The sequence below is a fragment of the Nicotiana sylvestris genome, chromosome 6, assembly GCF_000393655.2.
Source record: "Nicotiana sylvestris chromosome 6, ASM39365v2, whole genome shotgun sequence".
NCBI classification, from domain to species: Eukaryota; Viridiplantae; Streptophyta; class Magnoliopsida; order Solanales; family Solanaceae; genus Nicotiana; species Nicotiana sylvestris.
This window is the reverse complement of record NC_091062.1, coordinates 147,282,970-147,309,284: the sequence shown is the minus strand read 5'-3', so window position 1 is coordinate 147,309,284 and position 26,315 is coordinate 147,282,970. Positions and strand designations below refer to the sequence as shown.

At 36.9% G+C, this 26,315-nt stretch overlaps 1 protein-coding gene and 1 long non-coding RNA gene across 3 annotated transcripts; both read right to left on the bottom strand.

Annotated features, from left to right (window-relative positions):
• Positions 1-15,701: 15,701 nt before the first annotated feature.
• Positions 15,702-18,525, bottom strand: LOC104226299 (auxin-responsive protein IAA14-like). Its single transcript, XM_009778251.2, has 5 exons — positions 18,139-18,525; positions 17,790-18,028; positions 16,762-16,897; positions 16,584-16,645; positions 15,702-16,066 (listed from the first exon to the last, which is right to left on the bottom strand). The coding sequence occupies exons 1-5, from the start codon at positions 18,396-18,398 to the stop codon at positions 16,029-16,031; spliced, it is 735 nt and encodes a 244-aa protein (XP_009776553.1). The 5' UTR covers positions 18,399-18,525; the 3' UTR covers positions 15,702-16,028.
• Positions 18,526-19,461: 936 nt separating this feature from the next.
• LOC138870114 (uncharacterized) lies at positions 19,462-21,513 on the bottom strand. Of its 2 annotated transcripts, none has more exons than XR_011400345.1 (3): positions 21,437-21,513; positions 20,769-20,861; positions 19,462-19,574 (listed from the first exon to the last, which is right to left on the bottom strand). It is a non-coding gene; the product is annotated as an uncharacterized lncRNA (long non-coding RNA). The 2 variants fall into 2 exon arrangements; XR_011400346.1 differs by having other exon boundaries at positions 20,769-20,852.
• Between the last annotated feature and the right edge of the window lie 4,802 nt (positions 21,514-26,315).

Sequence of the window (26,315 nt, the reverse complement as noted above, 5' to 3'; positions counted from 1 at the left end):
CTTTGATACTTTTACCAGTCTGCTTCTCAACTTCACTACGGAACCTTTTGAACATTTCAAAAGATTCAGACTTGTGTTTCATAAGATACACAAATCCATATCTTGACATATCATCAGTGAAGGTGATGAAGTAAGAATATCCACCTCTAGCTTGAATTTTCATGGGCCCACAAACATCTGTATGAATTAGTCCCAATAATTCAGAAGCTCTTTCTCCACTTCCAGTAAATGGAGATTTGGTCATTTTTCCTTTGAGACAAGATTCACAAGTTGGATATGATTCAAAATCATATTTGTCAAGGTACCCTTCTGTCACGACCCAAACTGAAGGGCCATGACTAGCACCCGACCACACTTGCCGAGCACCAACGTACATTTCATCTAACCTTCATTATTATCTTTTAAGGCTAAAGAGATCAATATAAATGGTAGACCTAGATCATGGACAACCAGCAATAAAATATGACGACATGAACATACATAGCAGGGGATGACCAGACAATCAAGAAACTACATATAAGGTATGAGCTACCACGCTACTATGAAAGACTATACAACAAAAACTAGCCGACAAGGCATACCAAACTATACATGAGCCGACACCTATCTATGAGCCTCTAAAAGAACATAAGTGTTGCAACATAGCCGGAACAGGGCCCCGACATACCCATAATGTCTATAACAAAAATTGCATACCAAGACCAAGGCAAGTCCGGAGAAGGGATCTCGCCAATCACCGCTGAACTGGACAGTCTACTGTGGTGGGGGAGCTGCACCTGCCTGTCTATCAGGACCTGCAGCACGACATGCAGCGTCCACAAATAAAAGGACGTCAGTACGAATAAAGTACTGAGTATGTAAGGCAAGGAACCATAAATGCGATCAGTAATGTAAGCAAGGATAGAGAATATACAACCTGTAACATCTTAGTACCTCTGAGGGCTACTTACATGAAATGCATGATACATATGTATAAATACATAAACCTTTAAAGCATTCGCCTCTGTGGGCATCATCATCATCATATCGTACCCGGCCATAATAGGCTCGGTAGAATCGTACCCGGCCACGTGGAGCTCGGTAAAACCCAACTGATCAGTGGTTGCACAATAGGTGCCGTACCCGGCCAACTATAGCGTGGCTCGGTAGAGTAAAATAGATACATATATATAATGCATGCTCGACTCATGGAATCACATTCTAAACCTTTCGGAGTGACGTAAGGTCGGTATCCTCTATACACGTTATTAGGACTAACTCTTCACTATGAACCTTATAATATTTAGGAAGTACGAACAACATTGATAACATAAGAATAAGAGAAGTAACATTAACATCAATCGTTCCATAAGAGGGAAAACAATGTAAGTACTGCTAGCTTCTAAGAGTAGAGTATCTTGGAAGCTCGTTCATTACATTATGTACAATCGGAGTCGTGCAAAAGAAGGAAAGGGATAGCCTCACATACCTTGTATATACTGCCCCAATCTCAAGCTATGCAATTGTCAAAACTCCTTAGTCTACAATAAGAGAAACGATACTATCGTTATCATTTAAGCGTCATAACTATTATGTATCGACCACAACCTATTTTACGATGAAACGGACATCACCTCCCCTATATATATGACCTCACACCATTCAAAACAGTCACCAAACAGCCCAAACAACATCAATAATAAACATATTGAGCCTCCCAAAATAGTCCACACATAGCCTAATCACTCCATACATACGACGACCACCGTAGTCGTGTCAAACAACCTGGAAATGTTACGAATAACTATCAGCCCATAACCCTACATATATATGGTGTTTCTCCACACCCTTACTCCTCCAAAACTCCACAAGATAGTAGTAAAATACGCAGCCCAACAACAACGCAAAACAGTCCACAAAACAATAACATTACTTCCAAGCCTTTCGATATATATTTCACAAGTTCTAGCTTCAATGGCTTAGCTGCAACTTGGATAATCTTAAATACATATAGAGTAAGAGGTTCCTTACCTTTATACAGAAAGAACAACTCCAATTTGACCTTAAATTTCCATGAAATATCCCTCCAATGCTGCCACAACAACAAAAAGCGAAACTAGCGATCAATTAGTGTTTTTCGGCACTAGAATCACTTTAGAAGGCTTGAAATCACCTAGGATTGATATTAAGAACATGAGGGAGTATTTACAGAACATAAACCCTTTAAAACAACCTCCCACACGAGCTGAAACGACACAAAAATGAGCAACAACAAGAAGAACAAGAGACTTACTAGCGCCACGGAATTCCCGACACTTGATTTGTGTTGTTTGCCCTTTTTTTGGGTCTTGAATCTTGAGAGAACCTTGAGAGGATGTTCCTAGAGTTCTAAGGTCTGAAAATAGTGAAAATAAATGACTTAAAACGGGTTGTAGTCATCCTATATAGGTCCAAATATCTTAAACCGACTTAGTGGGCCCCATAGAGAGGTGCTTGGCGCAGTCTCGCGAAAACGCGAATATCTCTCTACTCCGAGATCGTATCGATGAACGGTTTAATGCGTTGGAAACTAGACTCATAGATCTTTAATTTGGTGGGTAGATCACCCCGTAATTCCTTGTAAATTATGAGAAAAGATTAGAAACATTTGACCTAATGTTTAAGTAAAATTATGAACCTAAGTTGCGACAACTTTTGTCGACTTTTGTTTCATAACTCGTTTGACTTCAAGACTTATGATACAGATATTATATGATTAAAATACCTTAATAAATGACCTCTTGAGTGTATTAAGCACCGCTAGATTACCTGAAAATACGAGTTACAACATCCTTGATTCGTTTAACTTCTAATACTGGTTAATCACCCTTATACACTCTTGTATCACTTAAGACCAATAGGATTGACTTCTTATCATCTAAAAGATAATTCCTTCTTGGATTTATGTTAACTAATATATGGCATGAACTAACACATGTGGATATGGGTTGTAACACCCTCCCCCCCTTAGGAACATTCGTCCTCGAATGTAAGGGTTTATGGGGAGTTTAAATCATCGTGGATTCCAATGGAAATTTCCGATCAATTTTCCCCTATAAAATGGTCACTAGCAAAACTTGCAAGTAATTAAGCCCAACATATGGTTTCACAAGTCTACACAAAGCATTATGCGTATTTACATTATCTACATATCATCATTTTGTATTAAGGAGGAGTATTCTCAAATTATTGCTTACCTCATAGAGCCGTTTCTTCTTCCAATGTATCCTGTCTTCCACCAGCATCCTTGTTATCTTCATTCTGGAATAAGTAAGGGTATTTAGACTTCATCTCCTCTTCTTCTTCCCATGTCATTTCTTCCATATTTTTGTTCCTCCACAATACTTTGACGGAAGCTACATCTTTTGTTCTCAGCTTGCGGACTTGCCGATCTAATATCGCCACTGGCACTTCTTCATATGATAGGTCCTCTGTAACTTGTACATCTTTGATAGGGACGACTCGAGAAGGGTCTCCAATACATTTTCTCAACATAGATACATGGAATACCGGGTGGACAAATTCCAATTCGGATGGCAATTCTAACTCATAAGCAACCTGTCCAATCCGTCGAAGAATTTTATACGGCCCGATATACCTTGGACTCAGCTTACCTTTCTTCCCAAAACGCATAATACCCTTCATTGGTGAGATCCTCAGGAAAACCCAATCACCAACCTCAAACTCTAGATCACGACGTCGGACATCAGAATAAGATTTTTGCCTGCTTTGTGCCGTCCTCAATCGCTCCTGTATCACTTTCACCTTCTCAATAGCTTGGTGAATCAAATCTGGCCCATATAATTCTGTTTCACCGACTTCGAACCATCCAACTGGTGATCTACATCTCCTCCCGTATAGTGCCTCATATGGGGCCATTTTAATACTGGAATGGTAGCTATTGTTATAGGCGAATTCTATGAGTGGAAGATGATCATCCCAATTCCCCTTAAAATCTAGAACACATGCTCATAGCATATCTTCCAGTGTCTGAATGGTACGTTCAGCCTGTCCGTCAGTCTGCGGATGAAATGCAGTGCTGAGATTTACTTGTGTGCCTAAACCCTTCTGGAAAGACCTCCAAAAGTTAGCCGTAAATTGAGCTCCTCGGTCTGATATAATAGATATGGGCACACCATGAAGCCTAACAATCTCCTTGATATACAACTTTGCATAATCTTCAGCCGCGTAAGTTGTCTTCACTGGCAGAAAATGGGCACATTTTGTAAGTCGATCAATTATCACCCAGATGGAGTCAAACTTATGATAAGAGCGAGGTAATCCAATAATGAAGTCCATATTAATCACCTCCCACTTCCAGGTCGGAATCTCTATATTTTGAAGCAATCCACCGGGTTTCTGATGTTCTATCTTTACTTGTTGACAATTGGGACACTGGGCTACAAATTCAGCAATAGACTTCTTCATATTATCCCACCAATACTGCTCCTTGACATCATGATACATCTTTGTCGAGCCGGGATGGATGGAATATCGGGATTGATGAATCTCATTCATAATCTTCTCTCGCAACCCTGCCACATTAGGCACACACAATCGGCTCTGGTATCTCAGTGCCCCATCTTTTCCGATCCTAAAAGCCATACTTTTACACTGTTGAATGCTTTCTCTTAATCGTACTAAGATAGGATCTTCATATTGTCGTGCTTTTACCTCGGCTACCAAAGATGATTCTGATGTATTCTGTACAGTAACACCTCCGTCATCAGAGTCTAACAATCTGATTCTCATATTGGCTAGCTGATGAAGCTCTTTAATCAACCCCCATCTACCTGCCTCAATATGTACTAAGCTTCCCATTGATTTACGGCTGAGAGCGTCTGCCACAACATTGGCTTTACCGGGATGATACAATATCTCGACGTCGTAGTCTTTCAATAATTCAAGCCACCTACGCTGCCTCAAATTCAACTCTTTCTGCTTGAAGATGTATTGTAAACTCTTGTGATCTGTGTAGATGTCAACATGGACGCCGTATAAGTAGTGCCGCCATATCTTCAAAGCATATATTACTGCAGCCAATTCCAAATCATGGGTTGGATAATTCTTTTCATGCTTCTTCAATTGTCTTGATGCATAAGCAATCACATTCCCATGCTGCATCAATACGCACCCCAAACCTATACCTGAGGCATCACAATATACCACATAACCTTCTGTTCCTTCAGGAAGAGTGAGCACTGGTGCAGATGTCAATCGATTCTTCAACTCCTGAAAACTACGTTCACAAGTGTCAGACCACTGGAATTTGGTAGCTTTTTGTGTTAACTTAGTCAATGGTGATGATATAGAGGAAAATCCTTCTACAAACCGCCTATAATATCCTGCTAGCCCTAGGAAGCTGCGGACTTCTGATGGTGTTGTAGGTCTCGGCCAATTCTTTACTGCATCGATCTTCTGAGTGTCGACACTAATACCCTCATCAGATATCACATGGCCAAGGAATGCTACTGAGTTCAGCCAGAATTCACATTTGGAGAGCTTAGCATATAACTTACGATCCTGAAGCGTCTGTAATACTATCCGCAAGTGGCCCGCATGTTCCACCTCCGAACGAGAATACACTAGAATGTCATCAATGAATACAATCACGAACACATCAAGATAGGGCCTGAATATAGTATTCATGAGATCCATAAAAGCTGCTGGGGCATTTGTTAGCCCGAACGACATCACCAAGAACTCAAAGTGCCCATATCTTGTCCGGAAGGCCGTCTTTGGAATATCCTTCTCCCTAACCCTCACCTGATGATACCCTGAACGTAAATCAATCTTAGAGAAATACTTGGCACCCTGGAGTTGGTCAAACAGGTCATCAATTCTTGGAAGTGGATACTTGTTCTTTATAGTAGACTTATTCAACTGTCGATAGTCGATACACATCCGTAACGACCCGTCTTTCTTCCGCACGAATAGGACTGGTGCACCCCAAGGTGAAGTGCTAGGCCTAATAAAGCCCTTATCCAGCAAGTCCTTCAACTGCACCTTCAACTCTCGCAACTCTGCCGGGGCCATTCTGTATGGAGGAATAGAGATCGGTTGAGTGTCAGGCAACACATCAATGCTAAACTCAATCTCCCTTTCAGGAGGAAGGCCCGGGAGTTCATCTGGGAAAACATCTGGGAATTCGTTAACCACAGGGATTGATTGTAAAGTAGGCGGTTTCGCCTCCGCATCCCTAACGCGAACGAGATGATAAATGTAACCTTTTGAGATCATTTTCCTTGCCTTAAGATAGGAAATAAACCTACCTTTCGGTGTAGCAATGTTCCCTTTCCATTCAATGACGGGTTCACCCGGAAATTGGAACCTAACCATCTTCGTACGACAGTCAACATTTGCATAGCATGAGGCCAACCAGTCCATTCCCATTATCACATCAAAATCAACCATTTCTAACTCAAATAAATTTGCCGAGGTTTGACGACTACAAATCATCACAGTGCAACCTCTATATACCCTTCTAGCAATCACAGAATCTCCTATCGGAGTAGATACCGCAAGGGGTTTACTTATCAATTCAGGTTCAATGCCAAACTTATTAGCCACAAAGGGTGTAACATATGATAATGTAGATCCCGGATCAATCAGCGCATATACATCATAAGAAAACACAGATATAATACCTGTAACAACATCTGGAGACGACTCGAGATCCTGTCGACCTACTAGAGCATAGGTTCGATTTTGAGCACCACTCGAACTCGGCACTGCACCTCTACCCCTACCACGACCTGTCGACTGCTGAAAACCCCGTGCTGGAGGTCGAACTGATGAGGAAGAACCAGACACAGATCCAGTCGGCTGAGCCATACCATCACCTCCTCTATTAGGACAATCCCGCATCATATGGCCAGGCTGCCCGCACGAATAGCATGCATCAGAACCTCGACGACACAGTCCAAAGTGGGCCTTGCCGCACTGATCACAATGTGGTGTTGGGGGTCTCATCTGACTAGTATCCCTGTGATGTTGCGAGCCAGATGCCCGCGAACTCTGACCTGGACCAGAATAGGATCGATCATATCGAGGCCTCTGAAACTGTGGAGGAGCACTAGCTACAGGTGGCGCCGAACTCCTCGAAAACTGTGGCCTGATGCGGCCTCTAAAGTCATCAGAATACCCTACAAATCTCGCCCTCTTATGCTGGCCTCTATCCTGCTCCGTAACTGCCCTCTGCTGGCGCTTACGATCCTCTAGGGTCTGGGCATAAGCTTGAATACGGGAAATATCCATGCCCTCCACCAAGGAGGCTGTCGTACACTCATTTATTAGATGTGGTCCCAACCCATTCACGAACATATGCACCCTATCACTCATCTCGGCCACCATATGGGGAGCATACCTTGCCAAAGAATCAAACTGCATACTGTACTCTCGCACACTCATATTACCTTGTCTAAGGTTCAAGAACTTATCAGCTCTAGCTCGTCGTATCTCAACTGGCAAGTAGTGACGAAGAAAGGCCTCAGAAAATTCCTTCCACACAGCTGGAGGAGGGTTCGGACCCCTGGATCTCTCCCAACTATCATACCAGAGAACTGCTAAATCCCGTAGCCGATAAGAAGCCAACTCTACTGCCTCTGTATCACTAACATGCATAACCCGAAGTGTACGATGAACCTGGTCAATAAAAGTCTGTGGGTCCTCCTTGGGGTCTGATCCGGTAAACACTGGAGGGTCTAAATTAATAAAATCACGAACTCTTGTACTAACTGGTTTCTCAGCAGCACCTGTATTCTGCCTCTGAGCCTGAGCAGCTACCAAGCTAGTCAATAACTGCAAAGCACTCTGCATATCCTGGTCTGGAGTACCAGACGGAGGAACTGGAGGCGCTGGGTGCCTTCTAATATCCTCTGGAGGAGATGGAGTAGATGAGGTATGAGAGGGCATCTCACTTTGAGCCTCACTTTGTCCTGCTCTAACTTGGGGCACCTGACTGGTACCCTCTCCCGCTGCTGTATCAAGCCGTCTACTAATCGTTTGCTTCCTAGTCGAAGGCATCACTGAAAAAAACAAGGTGAATATTAGAGACAAACACTTACGACTCAACTCTACGCACGATCTAGATTCAGGAAGAAGGTAACAACCCTAGATGTCATGTAGCCTCCTGATTATAAATGTGGCGCGCTACACATCCATAATCAAGACTCTACTAGACACGGCTCATAGACAACCCCTAGGACAGACTTGCTCTGATACCAAGTTTGTCACGACCCAAACTGAAGGGCCATGACTAGCACCCGACCACACTTGCCGAGCACCAACGTACATTTCATCTAACCTTCATTATTATCTTTTAAGGCTAAAGAGATCAATATAAATGGTAGACCTAGATCATGGACAACCAGCAATAAAATATGACGGCATGAACATACATAGCAGGGGATGACCAGACAATCAAGAAACTACATATAAGGTATGAGCTACCACGCTACTATGAAAGACTATACAACAAAAACTAGCCGACAAGGCATACCAAACTATACATGAGCCGACACCTGTCTATGAGCCTCTAAAAGAACATAAGTGTTGCAACATAGCCGGAACAGGGCCCCGACATACCCATAATGTCTATAACAAAAATTGCATACCAAGACCAAGGCAAGTCCGGAGAAGGGATCTCGCCAATCACCGCTGAACTGGACAGTCTACTGTGGTGGGGGAGCTGCACCTGCCTGTCTATCAGGACCTGCAGCACGACATGCAGCGTCCACAAATAAAAGGACGTCAGTACGAATAAAGTACTGAGTATGTAAGGCAAGGAACCATAAATGCGATCAGTAATGTAAGCAAGGATAGAGAATATACAACCTGTAACATCTTAGTACCTCTGAGGGCTACTTACATGAAATGCATGATACATATGTATAAATACATAAACCTTTAAAGCATTCGCCTCTGTGGGCATCATCATCATCATATCGTACCCGGCCATAATAGGCTCGGTAGAATCGTACCCGGCCACGTGGAGCTCGGTAAAACCCAACTGATCAGTGGTTGCACAATAGGTGCCGTACCCGGCCAACTATAGCGTGGCTCGGTAGAGTAAAATAGATACATATATATAATGCATGCTCGACTCATGGAATCACATTCTAAACCTTTCGGAGTGACGTAAGGTCGGTATCCTCTATACACGTTATTAGGACTAACTCTTCACTATGAACCTTATAATATTTAGGAAGTACGAACAACATTGATAACATAAGAATAAGAGAAGTAACATTAACATCAATCGTTCCATAAGAGGGAAAACAATGTAAGTACTGCTAGCTTCTAAGAGTAGAGTATCTTGGAAGCTCGTTCATTACATTATGTACAATCGGAGTCGTGCAAAAGAAGGAAAGGGATAGCCTCACATACCTTGTATATACTGCCCCAATATCAAGCTATGCAATTGTCAAAACTCCTTAGTCTACAATAAGAGAAACGATACTATCGTTATCATTTAAGCGTCATAACTATTATGTATCGACCACAACCTATTTTACGATGAAACGGACATCACCTCCCCTATATATATGACCTCACACCATTCAAAACAGTCACCAAACAGCCCAAACAACATCAATAATAAACATATTGAGCCTCCCAAAATAGTCCACACATAGCCTAATCACTCCATACATACGACGACCACCGTAGTCGTGTCAAACAACCTGGAAATGTTACGAATAACTATCAGCCCATAACCCTACATATATATGGTGTTTCTCCACACCCTTCCTCCTCCAAAACTCCACAAGATAGTAGTAAAATACGCAGCCCAACAACAACGCAAAACAGTCCACAAAACAATAACATTACTTCCAAGCCTTTCGATATATATTTCACAAGTTCTAGCTTCAATGGCTTAGCTGCAACTTGGATAATCTTAAATACATATAGAGTAAGAGGTTCCTTACCTTTATACAGAAATAACAACTCCAATTTGACCTTAAATTTCCATGAAATATCCCTCCAATGCTGCCACAACAACAAAAAAGCGAAACTAGCGATCAATTAGTGTTTTTCGGCACTAGAATCACTTTAGAAGGCTTGAAATCACCTAGGATTGATATTAAGAACATGAGGGAGTATTTACAGAACATAAACCCTTTAAAACAACCTCCCACACGAGCTGAAACGACACAAAAATGAGCAACAACAAGAAGAACAAGAGACTTACTAGCGCCACGGAATTCCCGACACTTGATTTGTGTTGTTTGCCCTTTTTTGGGTCTTGAATCTTGAGAGAACCTTGAGAGGATGTTCCTAGGGTTCTAAGGTCTGAAAATAGTGAAAAGAAATGACTTAAAACGGGTTGTAGTCATCCTATATAGGTCCAAATATCTTAAACCGACTTAGTGGGCCCCATAGAGAGGTGCTTGGCGCAGTCTCGCGAAAACGCGAATATCTCTCTACTCCGAGATCGTATCGATGAACGGTTTAATGCGTTGGAAACTAGACTCATAGATCTTTAATTTGGTGGGTAGATCACCCCGTAATTCCTTGTAAATTATGAGAAAAGATTAGAAACATTTGACCTAATGTTTAAGTAAAATTATGAACCTAAGTTGCGACAACTTTTGTCGACTTTTGTTTCATAACTCGTTTGACTTCAAGACTTATGATACGGATATTATATGATTAAAATACCTTAATAAATGACCTCTTGAGTGTATTAAGCACCGCTAGATTACCTGAAAATACGAGTTACAACATCCTTGATTCGTTTAACTTCTAATACTGGTTAATCACCCTTATACACTCTTGTATCACTTAAGACCAATAGGATTGACTTCTTATCATCTAAAAGATAATTCCTTCTTGGATTTATGTTAACTAATATATGGCATGAACTAACACATGTGGATATGGGTTGTAACACCTTCCTTGTACAACTTGTTAATTCTTTTCTCTCCAATATGACCAAGCCTACAATGCCAAAGGTATGCATGATTTACTTGATCATCTCTTTTCCTCTTAAGACTTGAAACATGCATAATCGAATTAGCATTCACATTAGGTAAGACATAAACGTCATGTTGGAGATAGCCGTTCACATATAAATTATCACTATAATAAATAGAGCAAATTCCATTGCCTATATTAATGCGAAAACCACGTTTGTCTAACATAGAAGATGAAATTATGTTCGAAACAAATTTAGGGACGTAATAATAATCATCCAACATAAGTACTTTGCTCGTAGGCATTATTAAAGAAATTGATCCTACAGCTACGGCCACAACTTTTGCACCATTTCCAACTTGTAGATTAACTTCTCCTTTATTTAGCCTCCTACTTACCTTGAACCCTTGCAACATATTACAGATGTTATAACCACTTTCAGTATCTAATACCCACAGTGAATAATTAGTAGTAGTTAAAGAAACCTTGAAAACATTTTTCATTAATGTCTCACCTTGTTTCTTGTCCTTTAGTATTGCAAGATACTCCTTGCAGTTTCTCTTCCAATGCTATTTCTTCTTACAGTGAAAATATTCAGCATCATATACTGGTTACAAGATCAAATCTTCAGAAAGCTCTTTACCAAGCTTGTAACCCAACTTCTCATGTTCTTCAGTAAGAACGGTCATATGATTGACAAGAGGTCCAACTGGAGAGTTTTCAATGTCCAACTGTGTATCAATCATCTTCTTAAGATATTCAATGATTGCAGTTGGATCCATATTCTGATGTTTTCTCTGGAGTTCAGAACTCATAGAAGCGAGAATGATGTGTTTAATAGCAAGGCATTCTTCCATGTATTTCTGATAAACCTTGGTGCCTTGAACATCATTCTCTGGTGGGATTATCTTTGCAGGCTTATCGATCACATCAATAAGCTTTTCATTCATGAGAATAATTCTCAAATTTCTATACCAGTCATCAAAGTTTGGTCCTACCAATTTGTTGGTCTCAAGTATTTCACACAGTGATATAACAGACATACTGAGAAACTTAACATATAGAAAAGAAAAGGCAATAATATAAGAACATATTTGCATATATCATAAAGACATGGAATTTTATCTAAATGATATTTTCACTAATTATTTTAAACCATTTACCCTCATTATAGTTTACGAAATCTTTATTTCTGTTAGTGTAGTAACAGAATCCTTTAATAATATGTATGAGCCCCTTGGAAGTCAAGTCGTTTCTCACATATATTTTAAAGGTAGGTACTCTTACCAATTGTATCCCTATATCATTTTCTTAAATAGCTCTATGTCAAATAGTCCCCTGGTAGTCAGGTCGATCCTATTGGCATAGTTGAGTTCAACCATCATGATAGCAAAGAACTTATTAAATTTTATACTCCCCCGGGTAGTCCAGGCGTCTAGTTGTAAAATTGAATAATTCTTTCAATCCATACATCTAATTCAATAAATAATTTTAACATATTCTCGAACTATAAGTCTTCTGGTAATCAGGCCGCTCCTTATAAACAAGAAATAAGTAAAATTAATTACCTTGATGGATAGCTCTAAAATAAAATATCTTATATTTTATTATTTAAGAACTCAAATTTTAGTAAGAGGGAATTGTTACTAAAATAATTTTTAATAACATGAAGATCAAATCTTTTATAGCATGTGAATTTAGTTCAAGTTGTCTACATGCTTAGTCCTAAATTGATTTACATCACATGTAATAAATAATTCAAAATTATATAATAAACAAGCACGTGACTTAAAACAAAATTCAACAACCTCTAACATGTTTATCTTATATATCACATAAAAAGAATTCATGCTAGAATATTATTATTAATTAACATCTCATGAACTAATAACAATTGAAAATAGCAATAGAATCATGTAACCTATTATAGATTCCCGTTGTATCTAATACAAAATTTTAAATTCAAGTTATGAACTATCTCAATAGTTCAAACGATTTAACTATTGCACAAGACACATGTATTATGGTTTGAACTCTTCAAATATAATATAAAAATATTTCGTAAATAAATTTTAGACACAATAAACCACTGCTCTGATACCACTGAAGGATTGCGTATAGGTGTTCGTAACACGCAGCGGAAGACAATAACAATCCTAGGCAGATCTTTTTATGTTTAAAATTTATTTACATGTCAATAGATCAGATCTAAGACGTACCTGGTGAAGAAAGTCTCGTTTCAAAATTTCTTCGATAGTGCGAAGACTCTATACGTATCCACACCGAGACTGATCCTTGCTATCAACTCTTTGATCAATGAAACCCGCGAACAAATTGAACGAAATATTGTGTTGAAATTTTTCACAAAAATCTCAACTCAATGTTAGAAGAACAAGAAACACTTTTCTTGCAATTGTATTTTTTCTCTTGGCTTTGTATTGCACTCTCACTTTCACAAAGTGAGTTTTCTTCTCAAGAAAAAAAAATTGTGCAAATTTTTGTTCCATCACCCTTTATATAGCATCACCTATAAACCCTTTTCCTATTTGATTGAGGTAATAATTTATTTAGGGTAAAAATTTATTCCAAAATAAATCACAATCGAATTGTATGGAAATTCGAAAATCACGTTTTAACTAAACGTGACTGCCGAACCAATCCAACTTAATGTTGGAGTTGGTTGGATTCAATTCAAACGTCCTTTTATGGACTTTTCCTATCCAATTCCAAATTGGTAAATTAATTAATATTAATTATATATATCACATATATATTTCAACCAAGAGATAATTTAATTTTCTACTCCAAATAGAAAACTTCAATTTCTTCACAATATTAATTATATCCTCTGTGCTAGCAAAGAATATAATAATATTTCATTTGGACTAATAATTTAAATTTATTTAACTAATTAAATTCTTTAATTTAATTAACAAATAATAAAGTAACTAATCCTTTAGCAAAGATCAGAACACTCGTTAGTGTGCGACCCCATAGGTTCAATACTAAACCGGTAGTAAATTGATCACATCAATATACTAATCAAGGGTGGCGTCTAGCAACACTCCTTAACGACCGGATAGAATGAAGTATACAATTTACTCTCACGAACCAGTAGAAGAATAATGTAGTAATTCCTCCTGTCCTTATAGCTCTGGATCACCCTAGGATATGGTTCAATTGTCAAATCCTAATAAGCGACCAACTATGTGTTCATGTCAGATATAATCGACCATTGAATGACCTAAGAAACTCATTTTTTCTTTCATTCAATTGCCCTGGCCAAGGTCTTAGTTTGGTCATTTATAATTCATGACAACATGGAGCTTAAACTCATTACCAAGAGTTGACAGATTTCATCTTGATCAATCACGAATTCTACAAGTATTTAATCGTACCCAATATCCTTTCAACTATCGCCCTGGGGCCATAGGTGTCTGGTATCAAATCACAATAAATAACTTGTCAATTACTATGACGATCTCAGGTCAAAGGAAACTCTTACATCACATTCTTCAAGAGAATATCCTATTGACAGTTTATGGTAATTCTAACCATTAGGAATTATCCAATGAGTCGGTTCAATGATCATATCTCTATATGCATCATCTATCTATGTGATTTAGTTAATGAGATCAACTAATCTTTATCCAATAAAGACGATCACATAAATATTGATCTAACCGGATTACTAATGTCCAAATTAATAATCCTACGATCAAGAACAAATTTAGATTAAATTGTAAGAGACTTTGCTCTCATTATCATGATCTCTATCACGATGACAAATCTCAAAATTTAATCAAGGACCTTATCAAATTAATCAAATAATTAATAATAACTATGATATATAAAAGAATATCAAATGCCACATATTTTTATATCAAATAACATTCACAAAAATATGTTCAAATCATCAAATATGAGATTGGATTTAGGACATATTTACTATATCCCTAACAAATAGATCATATTTTTGCTACAAGTGGATGAGTGAATAATGGACGAGGAGAGGTGGGTGTTGATGGGAGGAGAGGAAACAATGCATTAGATTCTTGAAGTAACTCTTCTATATGCTGTTAACTAGTATTGAAATAGAGAGTTCAAATTCAACTGACCAGGACGCATTCATTGCTCTAAAGACACAACCATCGAATTTTCTTGATCAAGTACTTCTTGAAATAGTAAGTTTTATATACCATTGACCTATTAATATGTAGTTAATTATTGACACTGTAGTGATCCTATGAATCTTAAATTAATTACAACAATCTTCGGTGCTTATTATTTATCTGCTTATATAGTCTTAAGAGTCTTTGTCTAAAATACCCGTTTTTTTTTCTTTCTTTAAATATCACTTAATTAACACCACAATAATTAGAGCAACTTGTTAACATCAATATTCAGTTTGTCAAGATAACTAACATTGTATAATACTTGGACCGGAAGAGTATATTATAGGGTTGCTAGTTGCATGTGCTCCTAATCATCCTCCACAGTCCACACATACAAAATTCAAATTCAATTAAAGCCGTGGAGTCCATCCCTTACATGTACGAGTAATATTTAATTTTAAGGGAAATGGAGTAAATAAACAAAGATTAAATAATTGGCCGAGAAGGAGAACCCCCATCAACATGCACATGGCCTTGTTCCCTCAAAACGTAAACTTCATAATAATAATAATAGTGATAATTCGATAAAATAAACATTGATTATACATAAATAAATTAAAATAATTAAGATACATGATGCGGAAAATCTGGTTACTGGAAAAAATGTTATTTAAAAATGAAGGAATAAAACACTCAATCACTATAACAGCGAGGACAAGAACAACCACCCAAAGAGGAGAAAGAAAATGGAAAGAAATTGAGGGACAATTATTAAACAAGCCCCATTAGTAATAAACAAACCAGACATTAGGGTTTTCAGTTTATTGCTGCTTCTTTTCCACTACAAATTTCCAAAGATCATTTCTTGAATTATCTACATATACCATCAAATAAAAATACAGACACATGGACATCTTCCTCCTCAACTAAACTGCTTCATCAACATTTTCAAGTCTCCATAAATTGCCGAACTATTGCTCAGTTCCTGCTCTTGCATTTCTCCATGGCTCTTGGTGCTGAAATTAAAAAATTAATAATTAGAACAATTGGGAAAAACTTCACTCTGATCTCAAATATTAGTCATTTTGGTAAACTTAATTTGTCTAAAAATATTTAACGTTTTATAAAAGCAAAAATGGGAGCCCGGCCCTCATTCACGCAGGGTGAAGGGAAGGATCGCACCCCAAGGGATGTGATATAACCCTGATGCAAGCATTAGTGGCTGATTCCACAGCTCGAATCCGTAATTTATAGATCACACGAAAATAACTTCACTATTAGTACAAGGCTCCCCTTCGTTTTATAAAAGGTAGATGTCATTTATAACACATTTTTTAAAATCTTACCTTTGTTGTTTCAATTAGTGGAGTATCAACTATCAAGTATGAGATGTTTAAGGAAAGATAAAAGATATAGTTTCGACAGATACTGTTATGATTAATACTATAATTCTTTTTAAAAATTATATAAAACATCTTAAAAGACAGATAATAGGAAATTTGTTGAAACTTAGAAAGGAAGGAAAACCCATACCAAGTCCAATAGCTTCGGATCCTTTCATTATGCGCAAACGCTTGCATGAATCAACAAACATCCTGAATAAAATCATATGTGTACAGAAATTCGATTAATTTCCCATTTGAATATGGTTAACAATTCATTAGTAAGTTATAATTAAGGAGAAAAACAATTTTTTTTTTTAAAAACATACTGCCAAGGTACATCTCCCACGAGCATCCAGTCCCCATCCTTATCTTCATAGGTAGGTACATAGTCAGAACTGTTGAGGAGATCCATCAGTTTCCTCTCATTCATAAAATCTATCATTCCTTGGGCCCCATAATTACCTGTTCCATCAATATGCATCCCATAATTATTTACTAGTGGAATTTAAATAACTTTATAAAATATCACACACTATCATCGATGCACTATTTATGTATTAAAAAGCTAGGCTGTACTATATGCACCCATATGATCATTGATATACTAAGATCTAACCTTTTTCCTTCAATATTTTCAAGATTCTCTTCTGAAAACGCATAAAACACTTATTACTTTAGTTTAGCAATTAATTAGTGGATATCAAGAGAGAAGTTGCTAGATTAATTTCTCTGTTACTTATCCTCAGATATGACATTTTCTTGAAAAACTTTACATGCATTAGATCTTTAAATGAGATGTTCCAAAAAAAGGCATATCATATTAATCCCTCCATCCATTCCATAAGAAAATTTCATTTCTTAATTAAGATTAATCCTACCATGTTTGGTAGAAAAGAACTCCAGTTTCCTTTGTCGATGCAATTATGAGAATTAATAATTCTTGAAAGAGTTCAATTTCTATATTGTAAAAGACTTTCTACACTATTAAGACACCTAAAAGATAACTAAAGGAAATTATTTCATAATAAGTGTGATTAATTAATAATTACTACTTGCTAACAACAACAACATAATACCCAATGCAACCCACAAATGGGGTCTGGGGAGGGCAGAGAGTACGCAGACCTTACCCCTACCTACAAGAAGGCAGATAGGTTGTTTCTGGTAGGCCCTCGGCTCAGAAAAGATAAATGAAAGGTGCAATAACAAGCAAACCAATTTTGACAACCGAAGCAAAAATGCAAATAGAAAACCGAAACAAAAGCAGTAACAAGCTAGTAAAAATAATTACTTGCTAGGGCATGTTAAAATATTAACTTAGCTTGTTGAAAATATAGAAAATTGAGGAAGTTACCCATAGTAAAGGAGCTAAACATGTTGGCCAAAGCATCAGAGAGTTGTTGGTAGCTTTTGTACATCTTCAAGTCTACCTTTCGAAGGTAAGGTGCACCATCCATGGACACCTTCACAAATGCTGCACTGCTGCATATTCCTCCCTTTGAATTCTCACTTTCTTCACAAATGCTGCCGCCTTTTTGTGCCATTATGTTCTTCCTGTATGATCTCACTGGTGGCCATCCCACCACTTGTGTCCTGCAATTTTCACAAACATATATATATTTAAGAAACTGAAAAATTACGTCAACTTCTATATATGTACTGATAGTGTAAAAGGGAAGAAAAAGAAGAGACTTAATTATTACTTAGCTGGTGGCTTGGCTGAGTCCTTGTTGCAAGTTTCCTTAGAAGGATTCTTTATTTTCTCCTTACTCAGATCCAAATTGGATTGAAGGTTGAGTTTCAGATCAACAGTCTCAGAAAATCCTCTTTTTTTAGTGATGGAGTCAATATTATTGTGATCAGCAGGATGAGCTGCTCTTAATTCTCCACCGCCACCAGGCAGCCCCAAACATAGCTCAGTTTCCTTGAGATTCAAGTCCATTTTCCGGCCAATTACTTCCATCAAATAACATAACCTCTTCTTTCTTGATTATATATAATGGCTATCTTCTATGCAAAATGATTAAATTGAAGAGAGAGATAGATACACTCACACAAAGGTATATAATGTAGTTCTAACAAATAAGGGGAGCATCTATATGGATTTATGTGCATATATACCCATTATTCAATTTTTCTATGACATTACAATCGTATGGCATGGTGACACGTGCACATATTTGGTATGTTGATTTTCTTGGGATCAGAGGGTGTATTTTTCTTTACAAGATTAGAGGGCATATAGTAACTATAATTATATACCATTCCTTCATTTTAGTCTAATTAAAGGTTTTGGGTTAGACATTTAAATTAAATAGGATGGGTGTCCTTTAATACTAATGAAGTAAGTGGACATTTAATTTTGAATACATAGTGATTAAACTAGAACACTACAACAAAAAAGTCTTTAGTGGCACTAAATTTTTTACCGGCAATTAAATATTGGTCATTAAATCCAACGTCGGCAAAGGCTTTACCGGCCATTTCACCGGGTGTCGGTAAAGACCCCATTTATTGCCGCTAAAGGTCTCTGAGTATTAGCAGCAGTTAAAAACGACCACAAAAAGTCTTTAAAAAATGTCCAGGGAATACATTTGGCGGCCTTTTGTTATTTCAATAAAGAGCAACTATATTGCCAGTAAAAATGATTGTTGGCAATTTTTCATCGCCACTAAAAATTACGAAAGAATTTACAATTTTCATGCCCATTGTATTTATTTGCACTCAATAATAATAATAATAATAAATAATCCTAAAACACACATAATACATTTCATTAAATCTAAACAAGCAAAACAAGTACTAATTCATAATTTAAATAGAGTCAAATACATTAAAAAAGTGTGAATTATTGAATACAATTGATGGTGTCATCTTGCGTCTTATCAAATAGCTATAATATACTAGACAATAGACTTAAATTTTTTCTAACTCTTTATCATAATGAGGTCTTCCACATGCCAAATATTTTGAACATCTCCATGTCAAATGCTCAAATTTGAATGTACAACCTTTCATCCTAATCTTTTGCTCATCACATCTTTTATCACCAAGATCAATGATAATTGTATCCTTTCTCCTCTTTCCCTGGACCCATCACATGCTTCATAAGCAAGGGAAATTGTATTCTCTTCTTTCCCTAGATCAACGACATAATAGAATACAAATTTTAAGTCAACTGAATTGCCGGTAAAGAAATACACATAGAAATGTGAGTGTCTAAACTTCATGCCAACTAATTGTTAGATTACATAACCACAATAAAAGCAAACTGGTAGCAAAAAAAATAGTATGAGAAAACTATAAACATATTTACAAATCCTGGTCTTTTCTGCTTCAAAAGTTAGAAAATTTCCAAAAATAATACATATACCATATTTTAGATGTCTGATATACATTATATTATGTAATCATATCATGGATTTATTGAGAGCTTAAAGAGATCTAATTGTTGGAACCAAACAAACTAGAAACTTGATGATCCGTGATACACAAGAAAACAACTCAATCCCAATTCTATGAGGACAAGTTAAGTTGTCCAACTCTGATTGAGCAATCAAACCAAATAACTAATGTAAAACATCAGAACAAATTTGAAGCTAAACACAGAAGAATCTAATGCATTAGTCCAAAAAGAAAGTACACGTACGGTAAAAATAGTTTTGGATATATGGAGACTACAGAGCTAAACAAGATCCATCTACCAACATCGCATGAATACGGATTTCATATTTGAAATGAGTCTTATCGGAGGATTTTCAAGTAATTTTTTTTACTAATCTTAGTTTGCAGCATATTGCTGAAGTACATCCTATATGTGCTTGAACTTATACCTAAACAATGTAACTAAAGCCAATAGTTAGATATGTTTGTCAAACCCTCCTTAACATATGATGCTCGCAAATCAAAATAGTGTAAGTGGCCCACTGACGTTTTAAATATATACTTACTTGCGTAACTACTTAGAATCACATAATGTGAATTTCTTTCATTATGACTTTCATCTAATATAATATTCTTACAAATCAAGTACGAGCCAACTTATTTTTATAACCGGAAGAAAAACATGTCTTGAACTTGAAATATAGTAGAAAACAGACTAGCAAATAGTCTAGACTGTTATTAGTTATAAATAACATAATTGATGATTTTTCTTCTTTGCCTTCTAATGATGGGAATATGAATACTATAACGAGACCACTAAAAGTGAGCTTCTCTAAGATCTTTATACCATAAAGCTAAGTAGCTTAAAGTAAATTACATTAGAAAATTCTTTTAGACGTATCTTTATCAAAGTGCTCTCAACAAAATTGAGCAGAAAAAAGAGCTTTACCTGCAACTTTTTGGCATTACACATACAAGACCTCCACCTCGATGAATAGCCATCTAAATATGCTAGATCACCACCAGTTCCGATCTGTGACACCTTCAATAGAGTACTTCTTTTAGGTCAAGAAGATCCAAGTACAATAGCTACAGTCCTAACTGTAACCTCTCAGTCCTTTTAAAGTACCAAGCAAAACAGAAACTAAAGAGCATATATGAGAGTAGAAATGAAAGTTTTAAGCAATCATAAAGCTCACTGATATTTTAATGGTTTTTTGATGTACTTAATAATTTTTATTAAAGCTATGCACATTTGAAAAATTAATCTATAAGCACAGAAAGGAATAAGGCCAAACCTAAATAAGACTTGCATTAGAAATTAGCAAATCCGATGTCTAAACGTGATTAACTATCTGATCATCTATTCACATTCTTTATTATATAAATTACTCCTTCAGCAGCTTTAAGTCTCGGACATCATTTGTTAGTAACACCAATCTCTACGAAGTCTCTTATGTTATATTTCAGTTATATGCCCAATACTACCTCCTCTAAAATTAATATTCAGAACATTTGATCGTAGATGACAAAGAGCGTTCTAAGATTAAATTAGTAGCTATCACAGGAATTCAAGCAGTAAAAATGAAAGGTTAATTGAATTACAGTAACAATTACCCATATCTCAAATGCACCAGAGGGGTTGCCTTCCAACTCCATGTCAGATCCCACGACCATATTCAGATGCAGTTAACTGGGATATATTGCACCAAAAATTGCAATAATTTTTTTGCATTCATATACATATGGGAGCAAACTAAAAGCTAATACGGCGATATAGAAAAGAGATCAAAGACGTAGACAAACACTTTTGGTTGACTTTTAACTATAATACATAATACATATAGATTTTCATTGCTTCTATAGTTATACATCGGATCATCCGGATCCATAGAAATGAATAAAATAAAATAGCTAGGCTGACTTTTGGTTAGTAAGAGCGATTAGGAAACCACAACACATTTTATTTTAGATTCCTTCAGACTATCAAAGATTATAGAAAAAACAAATCTGTGAAGTGCCAAACATTCCAAATAAAAAAAGAAAACTGACTATTTGAAGAATATGCACATAAATACATTAAGAAAAATTAATTTTCATAAAAGTACTGATATCGAGTTAACATGATGAAGATTTACAACTTACAGGATAATCGAAAAGGATACTAGAAGTAAAGTCAAACTGAGGAAGGAGAGCAATAGGATTTTTTTTCAACTCCAGCCGCCCCTTTGGCAAGGACCACATAGTTTCTCCCTTTGATTGTAATCGTTGCAGTTCTAATTCAATATAAAATTCAAACAAAAATACCCCAAAAATTAGTAGTTCAGAACTAGGAACAAAGTCATACAAAGCAAATTCTTTATCCAAACCAGACATTAAAAATGGGAAATCCAAATTCTTAACACTATTTGATTAAACATTAACGCTAAATAAAAATTGAGTAATCGAGTACTTACCTGAAGTAAATCTATAAAGATAGAAGAAGATAGCTATTGTTCTTCTATGTGGTTTTCAAGCCCTAACTTTTTGCTAGTTGAATGTTGTTTTGTTTATAGGGGGAGAGAGAAGTGGGGGAGATAAACCGATATGGAGAGTGATTTTGGGGCTAATGTGGGAGTATAAGTCGAGAGAGATCTCAATCGGCATTTGATAAGAAAAACCTCTCTGATGTAAAAAGTGAAGGAGGGAACTGGGGAAAAGATTGGAGGGAAGATGAAAAATTGGCGATTTTCGGCATAACTTTTACTAGCCAAGTATTTTAATTGTCAGTGAAAGGATTTATCGCCCGATATCAATTATTTACCGGTAAAGATTTTACTTAAATATAAATTAGCGGTAGTTAGTTTATTGCCACTAAATATTGATCGGTAAAAGTAGTTTTTGTAGTAGTGGAAAAAGAAAAAATCTGTAATTGTTTTAAATTATTGCTTTTGCTTTTGTTGGGGACATGTAAATTCTAGGAGTAATTATTATGATACCCTAATGATTTTCCTTTCTTTATTTAGTAATATGTCAAGTGAATGGGGAATTTTTAATTTAAATTTTAAATAATGAAAAATAAAAACAATATACTAGGAGGAGAAATAATGACATGATTAATGTAACAATGAGCCTGAAATGAGTAGTGGTCCAAATAAAGAGATATGATCAATCAGCACCGATGTACAATATTTATTATATATTCATATAACTAAAAATAAAGTATTTTCTTATTAAAGTATATGCCGATAGCTCCATATTAATTAATGTAGGACTTGATTTATTATGTATTGTCACTTGCAACTCAATCCATCTGTTTTCATGTGTTCCATTTTCTTTTTCATCACAATCATCAACCCCGCCTGAATTTAGGTAATTTAAGTTTAGTTTCGTAATGACTTACTTAATGATGATCAAGAATAATAAATTAACTGGGAAAGTGTCTGCCTGTTTTAACTGCATTTTGATGATGTAACCACAGCAATTGGCGTAGTCAAGATTTATAAAATATAGATACTACTTTGATTGCTTTTCCTCTACTTAAATGAAAGCAAGACAATCATCTGGTGGTAGACGGGATTGAAATAGTTATTTTAACTAAAGACCAAATTAATCACATTACAGGAGATGCAATGATGTAAGTATAATTTCATAGTTTTTATAGTAAACTCCTATAGGGTTTTTTATTTTTTAAATAAAGTTGCTCAGACAGCCGTCTAGGTTGTGTTGTATTAAAAAAAGCGCAAGAGGGGGACTAGACCTTACCTCAGAAAATATAACAACAATGATACCATTGTTTGACTCAAAAGATATTGGAACCTTTTATGAATAAATCAATTAAAGAAGATGAAGGGGTAAATCCTAGCTACGCATAATAAACTCTAGAAATAAGGATATGAAAGATAAACATCACGAATAACATTTATCAATCTCGTGAAGATAAATGATCGAGCACTTAGTATGCGAATGGTTTATATTGAGAAGTATTACAGTCAGTGTTCTTCGTTAGAAAAGCATCCAAAAAGAAAAAGTCCCCTTTCAAGGTTGTTTTTCTAATATATATAAGGGGCAAACCCCTTCTGAACCCTAAGAGAAACATATCGTAGGGATTCGAAAGAATATTCCTAATGCCCCCTATGGACCTACACTACTGTAAGAGTTCGTACAATCTCTGTTCGCTTGTTCGTCGCCCTCCACAGGACGCCGAACTTATGAGGACCTCGTCATCTGTGATATTCGTCAACGGTCGTGGTCGTCCAAATTTGGACCCATATAGCTAGTCCCTCCGCTTGTCGAGATTGCAACTTGGTGCGTCCTTGATAAGCGAACACCGCCTACTCTTGTAGAGAAATTTGGCCTTACAAAGCGTTATGGCTTGGCCAATGATAGGGGGTCGGCGTGCTCAACAAGACACAGGATAGCGTATCTTATCGAGGGGTGACGTCATCCCCACATGCGTCATCATTATGCGTGTTTTCGAGACAGGGGTTGAAGGCTTATCTCTTCAATTTCGGTGCCACTCTGCAGCCTTCCGCTTCGATTCTGGTGCCACCCAATCCTATAAATAGGTGGAGGGTTTGTTTTTTTAAAAACTCTTGGCCATTTCACTTCTGGTTATCCTTTCTCATCTCTCCCGTGTTTACTCCAGTGATTCTTCTGCTTCCTCTTCTTCCATTTTTTATTCACAGCTTTCTCTGCCATTTTAATACCCTTTCCGTTGAAGAGATGCCTAGAACACATCGATCTCATGATGGAGTTTCTGACGCCGCCCCGTTGTCCGCGGCGCTCCCTTCTGGCGGTGAGGACATGACGCTGGAAGAGGGGGACAACTTTTCCACCATGGAGGAGCTGCTGCCAAAACACCCCATGTCTCGAAGCGACTTCCTCAAGGATCCTCCTCCTACTCCTACCCCCGTGCTTTCTGAAACAGAGCAAGTTCATATTGATGCTCTCCGTACAAAGTATAGCATCCCTACTAATGTGGATATGGTTCTAGCGGGAAGGGACTTCGTGGAAGTCTATAGGCCTGGGTACTGCGCTTTTTACGAGTACCCCTTCATGATCGGTCATTCTTCCCCCTCATTCCGTTGGTGGAAGAGTTCTGTAAATTCTATAAAGTTTGCCCAGCGCAATTTTCACCATACACGCTTAAGATACTTCTGCTGTCGTTGTTTCTTGTCTTTGATCTAGAAGAGACAAGGAATTTTCACTAAGAAATCTCCATAGACGGCGCCAAATTGTTTGACTCAAAAGATATTGGAACCTTTATGGATAAATCAATTAAAGAAGATGAAGGGGTAAATCTTAGCTAAGCATAATAAACTCTAGAAATAAGGATATGGAAGATAAACACCACGAATAACATTTATCAATCTTGTGAAGATAAATGATCGAGCACTTAGGATGCGAATCGTTTATATTGAGAAGTATTACAGTCATTGTTCTTCGTTAGAAAAGCATCCAAAAAGAAAAAGTCCCCTTTCAAGGTTGTTTCTCTACTATATATAAGGGGCAAACCCCTTCTGAACCTTAAGAGAAACATATCGTAGGGAATATTCGAAAGAATATTCCTAATGCCCCCTATTGGACCTACACTACTATAAGAGTTCGTACAATCTCTGTTCGCTTGTTCGTCGCCCTCCACAGGACGCCGAACTTATGAGGACCTTGTCATCTGTCGTATTCGTCAACGGTCGTGGTCGTCCAAATTTGGACCCATACAACCATCACCCCCAAAAAAAGCAAAAAGAGGTTCCTATATATACACCCTCCTTTCTGATATCTATGAACAAAATTAGCTAATAAAGAAATTAGATTTTTCATACTTTGTCCTTATACTAGGAAGTTTCCATTTATCTAGGAGAAAAGGTCCTTTTGCACTATTGGGTAAATGTTGGAATGAATGAAACAACCTTCTTTGATTTGTGGTGGTAGCCAATTTAGCAAGATAATTCGCTACTTGATTACCTTCTCCGAAGCAATGTTTGACAGTAGCTCTAGTTTGTTTAACTATGTAGGAAGCTCTGTCAATCACCCTCTTTATTTTCACATTGTTTGTGTCTCCTTCTACGAGCATATCTACTACGGCCATTGAATTTAGTTCGAGAGAAAAATTAGTGTATCCATTTTGGCTACACAATTTCCCTCCAAACTCTGCTGCTCTAGCCTCTGCCATGGTATTACTATATATCACAACTGATAGGAATAGAAAATACCATAATAAGATCCCCTTGACTGTCCCTGACCACCCCTCCAATGCTTGCTTTTCCAGTTTCCTTGCAGAAACTACCATCCGTATTAACTTTGACAGTGCCGGGTAGAGGAAGTTCCCATGTAACTTGTATCTATTTTTTGGAGAAATATATTTTTTAGTCTCTCCAAAAAATAATAGCCGATAAAAATAATTTATTTTGTATATATGTATATTAATCACATTAAAGGAGATGCAATGATGTAAGTATAATTTCATAATTTTTATAGTAAACTCCTATAGTTTTTTTTATAAATAAAGTTGCCT